Source organism: Orcinus orca, chromosome 6, assembly GCF_937001465.1.
Source record: "Orcinus orca chromosome 6, mOrcOrc1.1, whole genome shotgun sequence".
NCBI lineage: Eukaryota > Metazoa > Chordata > Mammalia > Artiodactyla > Delphinidae > Orcinus > Orcinus orca.
The window spans coordinates 85,810,172-85,824,380 of NC_064564.1; the positions used below are offsets into that span (position 1 = coordinate 85,810,172).

At 49.4% G+C, this 14,209-nt stretch overlaps 1 protein-coding gene across 1 annotated transcript in view; it reads left to right on the top strand.

Annotated features, from left to right (window-relative positions):
* FRMPD1 (FERM and PDZ domain containing 1) overlaps positions 1 to 10,211 on the top strand; it is a 131,001-nt gene extending 120,790 nt beyond the window's left edge. Inside the window, exons 15-18 of the mRNA XM_012533648.3 lie at positions 772 to 954; positions 1,767 to 1,914; positions 4,151 to 4,957; positions 7,700 to 10,211. Coding sequence (XP_012389102.1) covers positions 772 to 954; positions 1,767 to 1,914; positions 4,151 to 4,957; positions 7,700 to 10,083 — 3,522 coding nt within the window. The 3' untranslated portion in view covers positions 10,084 to 10,211. The remainder of the gene's footprint in view (positions 1 to 771; positions 955 to 1,766; positions 1,915 to 4,150; positions 4,958 to 7,699) is intronic.
* Positions 10,212 to 14,209: the final 3,998 nt, after the last annotated feature.

A 14,209-nucleotide genomic window follows, 5' to 3' on the forward strand; every position in this document is an offset into this window, starting at 1 on the left:
GAAAAGAGACTAGATCACAGCAAGGAAACTTGAAAGTACAAGAAAAACTGCCCACTTTTCCCAAGGGCTAAACCTGCCCTCTGCCAACTGTCTAGGTCCCATCCCCAGCTCCTCTTTACCTTTCCTGTCTAAGGAAAGATCTGGTAGTGGGAGGAGAAACCAACCACATTGAACTGGCTCAGGGTGCTTGCTGGGCACTGGGGGTTACAAATGTAGATACATGCAGACTCTGTTGTCAGGGACCTTAGCATGGAATATGACTTAAATACAAAAAATTACAGTAAGAAGTCTTACCTCAGTGCTATCAGAGAAGTGCGGAGGATGTGGTGTGAAAACAACACAGAGGAAAAGGACTGTTGTGGTTTGAGGAGCAGGTCAGGCCGATGTTTTCTGTAGGCAGTAGGTTTTGATGGAAGCTTTTAAAGAAGGGTCAGGATTTCAGTAGATAGTGATGACAGGCAAGGGATTCCAAGAGGAGGGCACAGCATGAATATAGGTACATAGGTGTGAAACTATATGGTTGTGTTTATGGAACAGGTCAAAGTCCTGTGGTTTGATTCTCTATTGTGAAGTGTATTATGGGAGATAAAGTTATACTTAATTTATCTGTAGATGGGGCCCAGGCTACCTAACTTGGTAGTCTAGGGGAGTGGTGAGGACCTGAAATAAGAATCAAGGGGTTTGCAGAGAGAGGTATCATGTCCTACATGTATAATGTATTTTTTCACTAGCTTGTGAATGGAAACTAATTCCCTTTCCCGCCTTCTGCAGTTACAGGATAGAGAATCCTACATTGCCCTTCTAGTTGGAGCCAAGTATGGCATTAGCCACATTATCAACAGCAAACTCAACATCATGTCCACGTTGGCAGAGTTCGCAAACATCAGTCGTGTAGAGCTGACAGAAGAGTCTGAGAAAGTGAGCATGGTCAAAGTGCATCTTCAGAACATCAAGGTAATACATGGGGAAGAGATTTTTGAGTCCAGCTTCTGGAATCTGGGGCTAAATATTCAAGGGTAGTTTATATGAGTTTGGATATTAAGAAAGTCTAATGTCCAACATTTGCTTAAGAGGTGGAATTGTCCATCCTGTCCCACCAAAGGGAAAGTGATGAACAGGGTGCATTTTCCTGGACAGGTCCTAAAAGGTTTTTTATATAAACTGAGCTGGACCATGTACTTTCCTGATGGGTTCAGAAACTTGGATGGGAGCACCAGAGGGTTTTATTACATGCATGGGACCAGAATGGCTGCCCAGGATTTTGGGTGGCAGCAGTTAAAATGGGTAAATGGCGTGGGGTGCTTCCTGAGCCTCTCTGGAAGGTCCTACAGTTATCCTGCCTTCCTTTGATTTAATCCCAACATGCTCAGGGCTGGTGCTTCATTCTTCTTATCCCCCTCTCCTCCTTCTCTGCTCGCTCCTGCTTCTTTTCCTTTTCCAGGTCAGGTCTTGAAGGGGCCCCATGGTATGAATGAACAGGGTAGGGTGGTTGGGATAGGGGGACAGGAGACATTGTGGAGATTGGATGGGAGGATCCCACTGTGCATGTGTGAGTGTGTGTGCATGCATGTGTGGTTGTGGGTGTGCACACGTGTGCACACTCATTTCAAGTCTTGTAGATGAGAAAATGGGACACCAGGGGGCCTGCCTGTGGACCGTGGCTGGATTTAGTTGGAATCTCTCACTGGCGCCACATGGCCTTGTTGCCAGTCTTCAGACTATCCCTTAGCCCTTTATAAACATAAGAGCTCTCTTTACTTTCAAAGGTTCTGACTTTGCTGCTGGAATCCAACAGTGCAAAAGACCTAGCCTGCCTGATTGCTGGGTACTACAGGCTATATGTCGACCCAGTCACCTCCGTTTTCCTCTGGCCGGGAAACAAACAACAGGTGCACCGGGTATCCGCTGAAGAAGGTGAGGCGCTGAGGCTTGCCCCAGTAAGGACAGGCCCACTTCACTGCCTTGTAGGTCAGGGCAGCCTAAAAGGAGGTGGTACATTGAATGGAGCTGAGGCTCCAAGTGGAAGTAAGCAGTTGATCTTTCCAAAATCCTAAATAGAGAAGCTTTCTTTGTACCTGAGAGTCCCCTAAAGCCAAAGAAGGCTGTGGAAGGTCTCTGATTCCCTGCAGTATTTTCTAAAATCATCTCTAAGATCCACTGCATTTTATCTTTCTTTGCCAGTAAAACAAGATGTCAGTTATTTGTTCAGAAAATACAGCTGACCTAGCTTCTCATCCCATTCCTGGGCACTCTTTTGCATTTTCTTGAATTATAAAAAAAATTCTCAACCTCACATGTTTAGAAGAAGGGGGTCCCTGGAGATAGAAGGGAAAATCATATGATGTAAGGAATGAAGTAGGGGAGGCCAGATGAGATGAACATTCTCCCAGGCCAACTCCCAGTTTCTACCAGGCTTTGCTTCAGCACTACTTTTTTTTTAATTGGGGTATAGCTGTTTTACAATGTTGTGTTAGCTTCTACCGCGCAGCAAAGTGGAGTTCCCTGTGCTCTACGGCAGGTTCTCATTAGTTATCTATTTTATACATATTAGTTAGTGTATATATGTCAATCCCAACCTCCCAGTTCATCCCACCCCCCCTTTCCTCCCTTGGTGCTTCAGCACTATTGATGCAGCATTTTCCCAGTGGTTTGCTGGTAAATGTTTAACAACTGTCTCTGCAGGGATAAAACAAAACAAAACAGAATTCTAATTTGAAGCAATTGCCTATTTCCATGGCATAAACACTCCCCACTGACTAATTTCAAGCCCCCGATGTGCTGTCACTGAACATGAAGGTGGGGAGAGGTGCTCAGTAGCGCACCATTACATGGCATTTCCTCCATGTGGATAAAATAGGCATAAGTAATCATAGATACTGGATGAGACTAAAGTCAAATAATTAGGAAGTGAAGATTTTGTGTGCTTGTTACCTTTGTCTTTCACACAATTTATGAACAAGGGATGATACTTCTGAATATGGTCAGGGAGACAGCGCCCCCATGGAGTGGTGCTGTTGTGGAGGCCGGCTGGGGGCGCAGGGCAGGCGGCAGTGGTCACAGGAGGCCTCCAGAGCAGGAGGTATTTGAAAGAGGTCATGAAGAACATGGTGGAGTTAACCAGGCAAAGAAGGGAGGAGAGATCCTTTGAAGCAGAGGGGACACAATGGAGGCATGACACGAAGGGTAAGGTCGTGATGTGTGAGAAGCTCCCTGTAGTGGCTGGAGCATGGGAAGGCTGCAGTGGGTGACCAGGCTGCTGAGAAGGGGTGGGGGCTGCACTGTGACAGGGTGACAAAGTTGCTGAGGAGGGGTATGGGCCATCCTATTAGAGGGTGACCAGGCTGCTGAGGGGATCAGGGCCATCCTGTGAGAGGCCCCAACCTTAGTAGGAGAGCTTAGGTGCTTCCCTGTAGACAAGAGAAACCAAAAGAGGGTTTAAATAGAGTGTAATGTGATCAGAGAGAAGTTTAGAAGGATCACACCTGGAGGCTTATGGTGCATGAGAAATTGGAGACCTGGCTCAATGCCCCCCCAACACTCTCACCATGAATCCCTCCCAAGTACCAGCAGTGGATGACTTTTAACTTTCCTAAAAGCCCTGTGGCACCAGTAGGTCCCTAGGCCAGGCTTCAGAATGGTGCCAGCCTAGCAGCCTCAGAACCTCCAATAAAGTTGCTAAAATACAGATTCCTGGGCCTCACTCCCTAGATATCAGACTCAGTTCATCAGGGCTAGGTCCAGGGATCTATTCTGTTTTGTTTTTTTAAATATGATTCCCTATCTGATTTTGATGCCCAGTCAGGACAACAGAGCTGAGAGTTTTAGGAGGGCCTTAGGAAACCAACTAAATACCCAGATGTTTCTATGGACAGATAGATCTCCTTGGATATGGAGGTAATCCTGTCTCCTTTAGTGGTTGTTCAGATAGATGTGGGAAAGGAGACTTGACACTGTGGGGAGAACATGGAATTTGGAGTCCCATGGACCCTGTGTCAGTCAGTGTAGCATGACCTGGGCCTATCACCCTTCTGAACCTCAGTCCTCTCATCTGGAAACTGGGAGGGCAGGCAGAGAGGGGGCGGGAGGATACATAAGCATCTGCCTGTCCCCAGATGCTGTTTTGTAACCCTTGGTGTCTCCTGTGTTTCAGGCTACGAATCCAGGGCATGCAGTGACTCCGAGGAGTCCTCTGAAGTGGACTGCGTGTTGGAGCCCCTCTCTGACAGACACCTGCTGAAGCTGGGCCCCTGCAGACCACTTGTAGAAGAGGAGCAGCCTCCTGGGGACAGCTCCACGCCTGAGGTGGCCGAGAAAGGCCCATGCACCTGCGGGGCCAGCAGCAAAACAGACAGTGCTGAGTCTGAGGCATCGGACTCGGCCAACGCTGAGAGCCGAGGCTGCAGGACCAGTGGCTCAAGCGAGTCCATGGATGCCCTGGAAGAGGATGACCTGGACGCCTGCTCCTCCAGCAGCTCCGGCTTCTTCCACCTGGGCTCAGTAGGCTTCCCAGAGAATCTTGATTCTGACAGCCAAGAGGAGAGAAGCAGGATCGAAACCAGTGGCTTTCTCTGTCTCCTGGACCTGGCTCAGAGAGCCAACCCTGAGTGCCAGAAGACAGAGTTTTCTGAGAGTCCCGCTCCTGAGACCTTCAGCTGGGGACCGGAACTGAGCGCGGTCAGGCTGGACCCCAGGATGTACGAGGGCAGCCAGATTGACTACTACAACCTGTGCACCAATGTCTCCCCCGCCAGCCACCTGAGTGACAGCTCGGACAGCACAGCTTCCCGGCAGGGTCGGGGCCTGGCAGCCTGGGCCCAGCAGGGAGGGCCTGAGGCCCAGCCCAGCTCCACGCTGCAAGCGCTGGCCCTGTGCCTGCCGCTGGCCTTGGAGGATGGCAGTTCGGATGAGGAATACTATGATGCAGCTGACAAGCTCACACCCCCAGATGCCTTCTCAGGTGAGCCCTCCCTCGCAGGTCTGCGGATTGTGCAGGCAGCTCCTCAGTACCCACCGGGGTCAGGGGCCAAGCTTGATGGGAAAACAGGTAGGTAGAGCACGGTCCTTGTTCTCTTTTGAGGTGGGCCAACTGGGCTCAGTGGATCACATTACGGGCATCCCGACTTCAAGTAAGGGCTACAAGGGAGGTTCAGAGAACTGTGGGCAGGCAGAGATGGGTGGCATTAATTCAACAGTGGGAATCAGGGAAGGCTCCCCAGAAGAGGCAGCAAATGGGTCAGGCGTTGTAAGATGGACAGAATTTACACAGAAAGAAAAGGGTTTGACAGCCCAGCAGAGGGAAGCAGCTGTGCCATTGTTGACCCCAAAGCTTTAAATGAGGCCTTGAAACAAAAAGAACCTAACTGACAGGCTGTTGGTGGCCCTGAAGGGACCCGGACATAAGGCAGGGGGATCATGTTTCTTTCCGGATCCTCATCCCTTCCTCCACAAAGGGTGTGGGGTGTCTTTCCACACAGAATGACTTCCTAAGCTGACCAGAGATCCTTGCGGGACATTTACACACACACACACACACACACACACACACACACACTCTCACTCTGAACTCTGAAGAAAAAAATTGGAAAATAGCACACAGACATTAGGGGTGACCTACTAAGAGCTGGGGAAGCTGCAGCCCTTTTCTTTGTTCCAGCCCTTTCCTGTTGCGCCCTGCCCTCTAGTGGTTTCCCGTTGCTCGTGGGAGAAAGGCCAGCTTCTTAGCAGCCCCTGCAAGGCTTCTTGAGGCCCTCTGTGACATGGCCTCTGCCTGTTTGTTTCCTTCCCCCTGAGCCCTCTCCATGCATTCCTGCCACACAGACCTCCTTGCCATTCTTTAAAAGTGCCCAGTTCTTTTCTACTTCCAGCCTTTGCACATGCTGCTCTTTCCACCTGAAACATTCCTCACCCTGATCTTTGCTTGCTGATGCCCATCCATCTATCAGGCCTCAAATTCACTTCCTCTGGGAATATTAACCAGACTGCCAGGACTAGGGCAGGTCTCCCCATCCCTGTCACACACCCTGGGTGCTTCCTGCGTGGCACTTAGCACTGCCTGTAGTTGCATATTTATTTGTGTGATTTTTGTATTGATGTTTCTCTCCTTCACTAAACCGAAAACTCCTTTGAGTGGGAACTGTGCGTTTCACATTCATCTCTGTGTCCTGGCACATAGTGCCTGGCGGTTGCTGCTAAATGGATAAATGAATGCACTCTCCACCATCTACCCTGACTTCGTTAACCGACCTAGAAACCTATGGCTAGATTGTGCCCTGCTTCCCACAGAACCCAGCCAACTGCCATCCATGCCCCCAGCCTTGCCCTTCTGGCTCAGCCATTATGCTAGAGGCAAGATGGGCGTGAGACAGACCATCAGTCAAGGCCTTCCTTTATGGGAGTCCAGTCAGGGATATAAGGTCCACACTGGACACTCCCTCTTTTACAGAGAGCCAGTGAGGTGCTAGGGAGACAGCCCGGACCTGGGACTCCTGAGCCTGGGGTCTGGTCTGGCCCCTGACTCAGTGTGGGAGCCTCTCCCTTTTTAGGCTTCAGAAACACCCTTGGTCAGTGGCTGTTGGTGGCCTAGAGCGGCAATTCCAAAACGTGGCTGGAATTCCAAAACATCGAAATCACCCAAGGGACCTGTTTAAAATACTGTATATTCCTAGATCCCAGCCTCAGAGATTCTGATTTAGGAGGTCTGAGGAGCAGCCTAGGATTTGATGAAGTTTTTAATAAAGTTCAGCCAGGGTGCAAAACACTGGTCTGAGTCTAAGAGCCCTCTGATTCTCAGGTGCTAGCCTGTGATCTTAATTCCTTCTGGCTGATTCCCAGGACTTCTTCACAAAAGTGCATCTCCTTGCAGAAAGATCCATCCTGGTATGTGCAAGACCCCTCATGCCCATGACTGAGAGTCACAGCCACTTTTTGTCAAAAGAAAGCTCGCTTGGGACCCTCACCCATGTAGTGACAATCATAACAATGACAGCACTGGCTCCCTTTAGTGCACACCCATTAGGCACAGGCCTTGTGCCAGGAGCTTGATACGTACTAAGTCATCTAACCAGCATGGCAGTGCTGATCGACACCACTGGTACTGACTGACTTGGGTTAATGTAAGCACAGAGAGAAAGTGTTGAAAGGATGTAAGATAGCTTAGAGAATTGCCAGCAGAGGTGAAGACCTGGTTCAGACACAGGCAGCAACCAGATCGGGGGTGGGGTAGCAGGATTCTTCATTGTACTGTCAGGATACTGTGGCTGCGAAGAACGGGCTCTACTGTTTTTTGTGTTTTTTTTTTTTTTTTAATCAATGTGTTTGAGTTTGAAATTTTAGGAAATTTTGTGACTGACTTTCTAGGTCATAAATCTGACCACTTGGCTGATGTGGATAGGGCCCCTTCATTAATAGTTCCAGCAGACTGTAACTACTGGGGAGATGTCATTCCCCAAAAGGAAGTTGGGGTACTGTGACCAAAAGATAAGGCAATGGATCTTGGGCAACCAAGAACCAAAAAAGGTCTACCACGGTGATCATCCCCATCTTTCAGAAGAGGAAATTGAGGAGCTCAAGATTTAACATGCCCACGGTTACACAGCCCAGCCAGGATTTGAACCCAGGCAATCCTGAGTCCTGAGCCCAAGATCTACAAGTCTCTTTGTTTTTGTGCTTTTCATGTTCTTTTTTCTCTCTTGGTTCTCAGGGCTCAGAGCTGCTTCTGCTGCAGAAACCAGTGCCACAAGCTCACAGAATAAGGCCAGCACTTGCAGCCCTGAGGACAGCCTGAATCCTGAGCCAGGGGGAAGAGAGCCAAGCAGAAGGGGAGGGGTGAAAAAGTATGCCAAGACCCTGAGGAAAAGAAGGTCTTTCCTAAAGACCGACTACACCTGTCAGGTCTCATTTCCCCTGATGCCATCAGCCTCCCTGGAGAGCGTGGACGACGTGTGCTACTATGACCGGGAGCCCTACCTGGCCCTCAGTGCACCCTCCCCAACTGTGTCCTGTCTGCAAGACGTGCAGGGTGAGCCTGGCCTCCTGGAGACCAAGGCCCTGGGGCTGCTGGCTCCCCTGAGGGAGACCAAGAGCAAAAACCCAGCCTCCCGGGCCATGGAGATGGAGCCTGAGACCATGGAAACCAAGTCGGTCATCGACTCTCGAGTGTTTTCTATTTCTGCCATTCGCCTCCGGATTGACCCCAGCCATAAAGAGAATTCTGGGATTGCCCCTCTGACCGCCAGTGTTGCCAGTTCCCCAGCAAACACTCCTCACAGTCCCAACGCAGGCTTATCTGGCCCAGATACGGCTCAGGTAGAGCTTCCCCAGACCTCATCTCCATTTCAAGACTCGGATGGCAGTGCCCCCCGAGAACTTGCCATGGAGCTTGGGGACAGCACCTCCTCCCTCTCCAGTGCTGACTTGAACCCAGACAGAATCTGCCTGACCATCAGCCCAGGGCCACATAATATCTCTCAAGGAGACACACTAGAGCTGGGAGGAGTCCAGATAGAAAGAGGACTGGGATGTCTGTTTACAAATCATATGCAAGAAACTGCCCCCCAGGACACAGGGTCTCTGTTGTCTCCTCGAGACAGGCCTAGAAGTGGTGAATGTGGAATACATTCAGAAGAGAAGATGGCTTCTTTCCCTACGAAGGAGGAGCAGCAAGGACAACTATCTTTGGAACATGACAGAGAAGTTACAAACAAAAATGGCACCAACTTATTTCATGATGAATCTGAGAAGGATCCAGGTGACCCCAAGGGTGACGTGTTGAATGCTGTTCCACAGACTGTTGGTGTCAGTGCTCCATCTGGTGGCATGGTAGCCTCCCTCTCCTTGGAGGCTCCTGTAACAAGGACTGAACAGACCCCACCACATTCCCCCAGAGACCCCCAAGGACAAAGCAGAGAAACCCCAGGCCAAGCCTGCCAGGCCCAAGAACAAAAACTATTGGCAGAGCTGGATTTAGACCTGGGTTTCTTGCTTAGGGACCAGACCATTTCATCAGCTTTCCCTCTGGAGGAGGTCAAGGCAGAGCCACCTAACCATGTGATAGGGGAAGATACCACCCCTAGGGACACTCCTCAGCAGGTCTGTTTGAATCCAGGGCCTTCTCTGCCAGAGCCACTACCGTGTTCCCAAGAGGAGCCCCACTTAGAAGGTTCAAATCATTGTTCACTGCCAGGAAGCAAAGACAAAAGCCCTAGCATGTGCCTTCCTAATGAGAAGTCTTTCCTGTGCTTTGCCCCAGAAAGCTATCCTAAAGTTTCTGCCAGTCTCAGGACGGCCACATCTTCGGGGTTTGCAGGCATGAATGAGACTGTGGCCCCTAGAACTGGGATGGAGCAGTGCAGCTGCCAGTTCTCCTATGCCACATGCTTCCGTGGCCTGCAGCCAGAGACGGAGGAGGAAGACAGGGGCCTGGAAGCACACCCCACAGCCCCCCTCACCTCACCACCCTCTGCAGGAGGCCAGCTGGCCCTGCCCTGGAGGCCTGCCCGGGTCCACAGCTGCAGCACTGAGCCCCTGTCGAGGAACAGCCACATCTGGCCAGAGTACTGCGCCAGGGCTCTGAGACAGCTGAAAGCTGCCCCTGCCAGCACCCCGGAGGGCTTCATCCAACTCACGGAGAGCTTGCTGGAATTACAGAACATTTTAGAAGCTTCCTGGGGAAATGGGAACACGCACCCTCCCGAGAAGTGCACCTGGCACTTTTCTGAAAGCCGGAGCCGCCTCTGCATGGGCTCCCAAAAGCTCCTGTTGAGCTGTCAGCACGTGATCAGAATGGACCAGTCCCCCGAGGAGATGCAGGGTGCTGTGCGCGACACCTTCCAGCACCTGGTCCAGCTGGCCAGCCTGTGCTTCCAGTTCACAGCCTGCAGCCACTGCTCCACCCGACACAGAGAGGCAGCGGGGAACCTGAGGGATGTGGTGTACACCTACCACCAGTTTGTGGAGGCCGCTAAGCTCACCTGTGAGAGAGGCTACCATGACCTGAGTGTGAAACTCTTGGCCCGTCAGTGTACGGCCCTCACAGCTGCTGTATTCTGTTTGACCCAGAAGTTCTGGTTCTCCACTGCCCTGTGAGCGGGCCAGTTGGCCAGACCCCCTGCCCTGCCCTGGACACTTCCCTGAGCAGCTCCTACCATTCCTCTGCCCACCCCTCTTAAATGTTTATTATTTAGAGTGTTCAAATAAACTGCTGCTTAATCTTTGCCTGAATCATACAGAGTGATGACAAGTTTGGGCCAAAAGCATCCGCTCATATTTGTTCAACAAACATTCACTGGCTTATTCATAAAGATGAGTAAGACAAGCCTCTGCCCCTGGCCAGGATGCTCACAGCCCCTCTGGGTGGGTACAGATAAGCAGATTGCCATCAGTAATGTGTGTACCCTAGGAGGAGCATACCCTGCGAGTGTGGAAGCAAGAAGCCACAAACTGTCCCAAGAAGGCAGGGATGAGGGAGGAAGGTGGAGCCACTGAAAAATTGTCTTGACTTCTCACATCACACTGATTTGGCAATAACCTCTGCAAATAGGAGTGAATACTTGGGATATTTGATAGATTCCACCTTCACAAGTTTTGGTTTGCAGCACCTGCGCCTGGAGGCCTGGTATTCTTGGCGGCCTCGCTGCGATAAGCATAGGTTGCCACTAGGTGGCAGTAAGCACCTCAGTTGCCTGGCCCCCCATATCCAGGTGTGTGCTCTGTGCGTTACCTGAAATTGACTCCACCCTCTATCCGTTTTAAATATCTAAAAAGGCAAACATTAAAACCCTGAACTAGATTTGCCTTTTTAAGAATAATATTAGAGCAAAAGAAATATATTCAGTACCTTTCTCACTAATTCCAGTAGAGCCATTTAATCCCTGTTAATCTTGGTGGGACCTTGGTCAGACATGCTACTTAACCTCTCAGTGCTTTGGTTTTCTCTTCTGAATATTGGGGATACTAGTGCCTGCTTTGTAGGGTAGAAATCTAGTAAATACTCCAAAAAAGTTAGTAATAATCCCCAAAGTTTATGGATTCTTCTCCTAGTATGAAACCCTTCCTTGCATTTTGTTTTCAGACTCCAGGAAAACTGACCTGAAGACAGCCTTGAGAGGTCTTTTTCCCCTGGCTTTTCTGTCCAGGCAAAAGGTGGTTTAGACACTCACTTTGGGCTATCAGAGTTTACTCAAGGGGTCCTTCTGGGGCTCCTGATCAGTTGTGGGCTCAGTGCTTCCTCTGCAATTTGTCTCCTCTAAAGTTCCCTAGTTTCTCTCCTTCACCCAGCAAAAGCAGGGCAAAGGTGAGGGTGTTAAGTGACATACCCAAGCTCTTGCCAATCAGAAGGAAAGCAATATTTGGGGAGAAGAGAAGAGAATCTACCCATCCCCTGTTACCAGTTACTTAGTAGCCAGTTAACCAGTACTAGTGCCAGGAAAAGATTTATTTTCTTAAAGGCCTGTTTCTTTTCACAGAATACTTTGAATAAAATTTAAATAAGGCTCTTGAGAACAGATTTAAAGTGATTTCATGACAATGGAAAATAGGAACAATAGGACACTGAAATACTAAAAATTGTATGATGCTAAACAGGACTTGAATACTTTTACTGTGTTCACAAGCTTAGGGAAGGAGCTCAGGACTTCAACGCAATCAGAGCTTGAATCCTGGCAGTGTTGTTATAGGTGCTTCTCTGAGCCTCATTTTCCCCAAATGACAAAAGGAAATAACACTAGTCTCATTTAGTGATGGCCTACAATGTGCCAGATGCCTTATTTGGATAACTTGAATACATTTTCTTATCAACACAACACCCCAAACTAGAGATTGTTATATAATACACATTCAGCATTATTGTGAGAAATAAATTCTCATGGAAGGCAGGATGGAGACTGTGAAGCCTCAGGCACAGGCACTCGGATGTTTTGTTTCCTTCTTCCTTTGCTTCCTCTCCCCTCAAATCCGTTAGCTTCCTTGGGTTGCTACTGTATGGAGCCGGCATTTTTGCTCTGAGCCTCCATGAGGTGTACTAAGTCCCAGAAGTTCTGAAGCAACCCCTCATTGCTTGTTGAGAAGCTAAAGTACAGGGGGTTTGCCATGTTTAGCACTTTCTCTGAGATACACAGCTCCCTACATGAGAGCAGGACAGGACTGCCTACTCCCCAACACAAGAATCAATTGTTTAATGACTGAGAAACGACTGGATATTTACACTCCTTCATTTTTCCACCCACCAACATATTGGCGGATTTATTTCTTTAAACAAACATTTATGGTACACCCATGCCAGGGTGCCTGATGTAGGATTATGGATGTAAATAGTTGGGTGAGAATCTTATCTGCAAGGGCTCCTGGTCCGAGAGGTAAGATGACATGTAGAGATAGAGACCTACCTAAGGCATGGTGTGCTCAGGACTACCAAAGAGAACAGATAAGGTGCTGTAAGAGCTCAGAGGAGAGAAGTAATTTGGGGGTGTTGGGGGGAGTGGTGATCAGGGAAGGCTTCCTGTAGGAGGCAGCATTAATTAGAACTAGTATGTCAAGAAGTGTTGATTGGGGACTTCCCTGGTGGCGCAGTGGTTAAGAATCCGCCTGCCAATGCAGGGGACACGGGTTCAAGCCCTGATCTGGGAAGATCCCACATGCCATGGAGCAACTAAGCCCATGCACCACAACTACTGAGCCTGCGCTCTAGAGCCCATGATCCACAACTACTGAGCCTGTGTGCCACAACTACTGAAGCCCGCGCACCTAGAGCCCGTGCTCCGCAACAAGGGAAGCCACCACGATGAGAAGCCCGCGCACCGCAAGGAAGAGTAGCCCCTGCTCTCTCCAACTAGAGAAAACCCACACGCAGCAAGGAAGACCCAACACAGCCAAAAATAAATAAATAAATAAATTTATAAAAATAAAGTAGTGTTTTTTTTTAAAAAAAGTATTGATTGAGTAGCTATTGTGTGTCAGGTTCTGATTTTGGTAGATAGGAAGGTAAGTTTTTCTCAAGAAGGGAGAAAAATCACTTGTTTGTTTATCCTGTTGACAAATATTTACTGTGCGTTGGCACCGGGAATACAATCACTAACATGATAGATGTAAGTCCCCTCGAGGAACTTATAATCAGCAGGGAAGACATAGAAAAAAAAAAGATTACTGATAGGTGAAGATTGAAATAAAGAAAACGAAGAGTGCCAAGATGGGGCTGGGATGAGCCAATCTTCCCTGGGGGCGCGGGGTGGTCAGTAAAGCCCTCTCTGAAGAGGGAAGGTTTAAGCAGAAGCTTAAAGGGTAAGAAGGAGCCAGCCATGTAAAAAGTGAGGGAAAAGGGAACAGTAACTGCAAAGGCTTTTGTTGTGTTTAAAGCATTTCAAGAAGATGGGTGTGACTGGAACACAGCAAACTGGAGGAAGAGTGATAGATGAGGTCGGAGGGTCAGCCAGGAACCAGGCCATGCAAGGCCTTGGGGAGGTTAGATTTTACATCCAATTACAATGGGAAACCACTGAGGGGTTTGGAGTAAGGGAGACACATAATCATTCGGCAAATGGATGGACGCCGGAGGGGGCTGGGCAGTGATACCAGCTAGGTGGCCTTTCTGTGGGGAAAAGCCCCACTTTTGAATGAGCTTCATGAGCTCATTGAAAAGTGAAGAGACACCAGAGCAGTGGCAGGGAGGGAGGAAAGGTATTCGGTACAGCTGAGTGCAAGGTGCAGGGACTGGAAGGTGTGGTGGGAGCAACTGAAGACCATCTGAGCCACTTTGCAAGTCCTGCTGAGTGGAAAGCCAAGGCCAGCTTCTGAGCAGAGAAGACAGCTGGGTTTCCGAAAAAGCCCTTTGAGGAAGAAAGCATGTTTAGTTTTAGTATTTTACAAGTTGCTCCAGTAGCAGATTATAAAGGATGGGTTAAAGCATGGACTGGGGATGGGGTGGGAGGTGCTGGAGAAGCTGTGGAAAGAAAAGTCCTGAGGGGAAACCGTGAGGCCAAGGACGGATCCAACAAGGCTGTGGTTTCTTGGGCAGGAGGTGTTTCAGGCTCATTCATGGTAGGGTCTCTCGAAAGCATGAGACCCCTAGGACTGCAGGAATAAAGGGAAGAGTGGTTGATAGCTTTTATCAGGCCAAGGCTTGGACAAGTCGCTTCAGGTCTCTGAGACTCAAGTTTCCCCGTGGATTTGTGAGGCGAGAAAGAGGAGGGAGAGTGGCCAGAGGCTAGACTAATTCGTG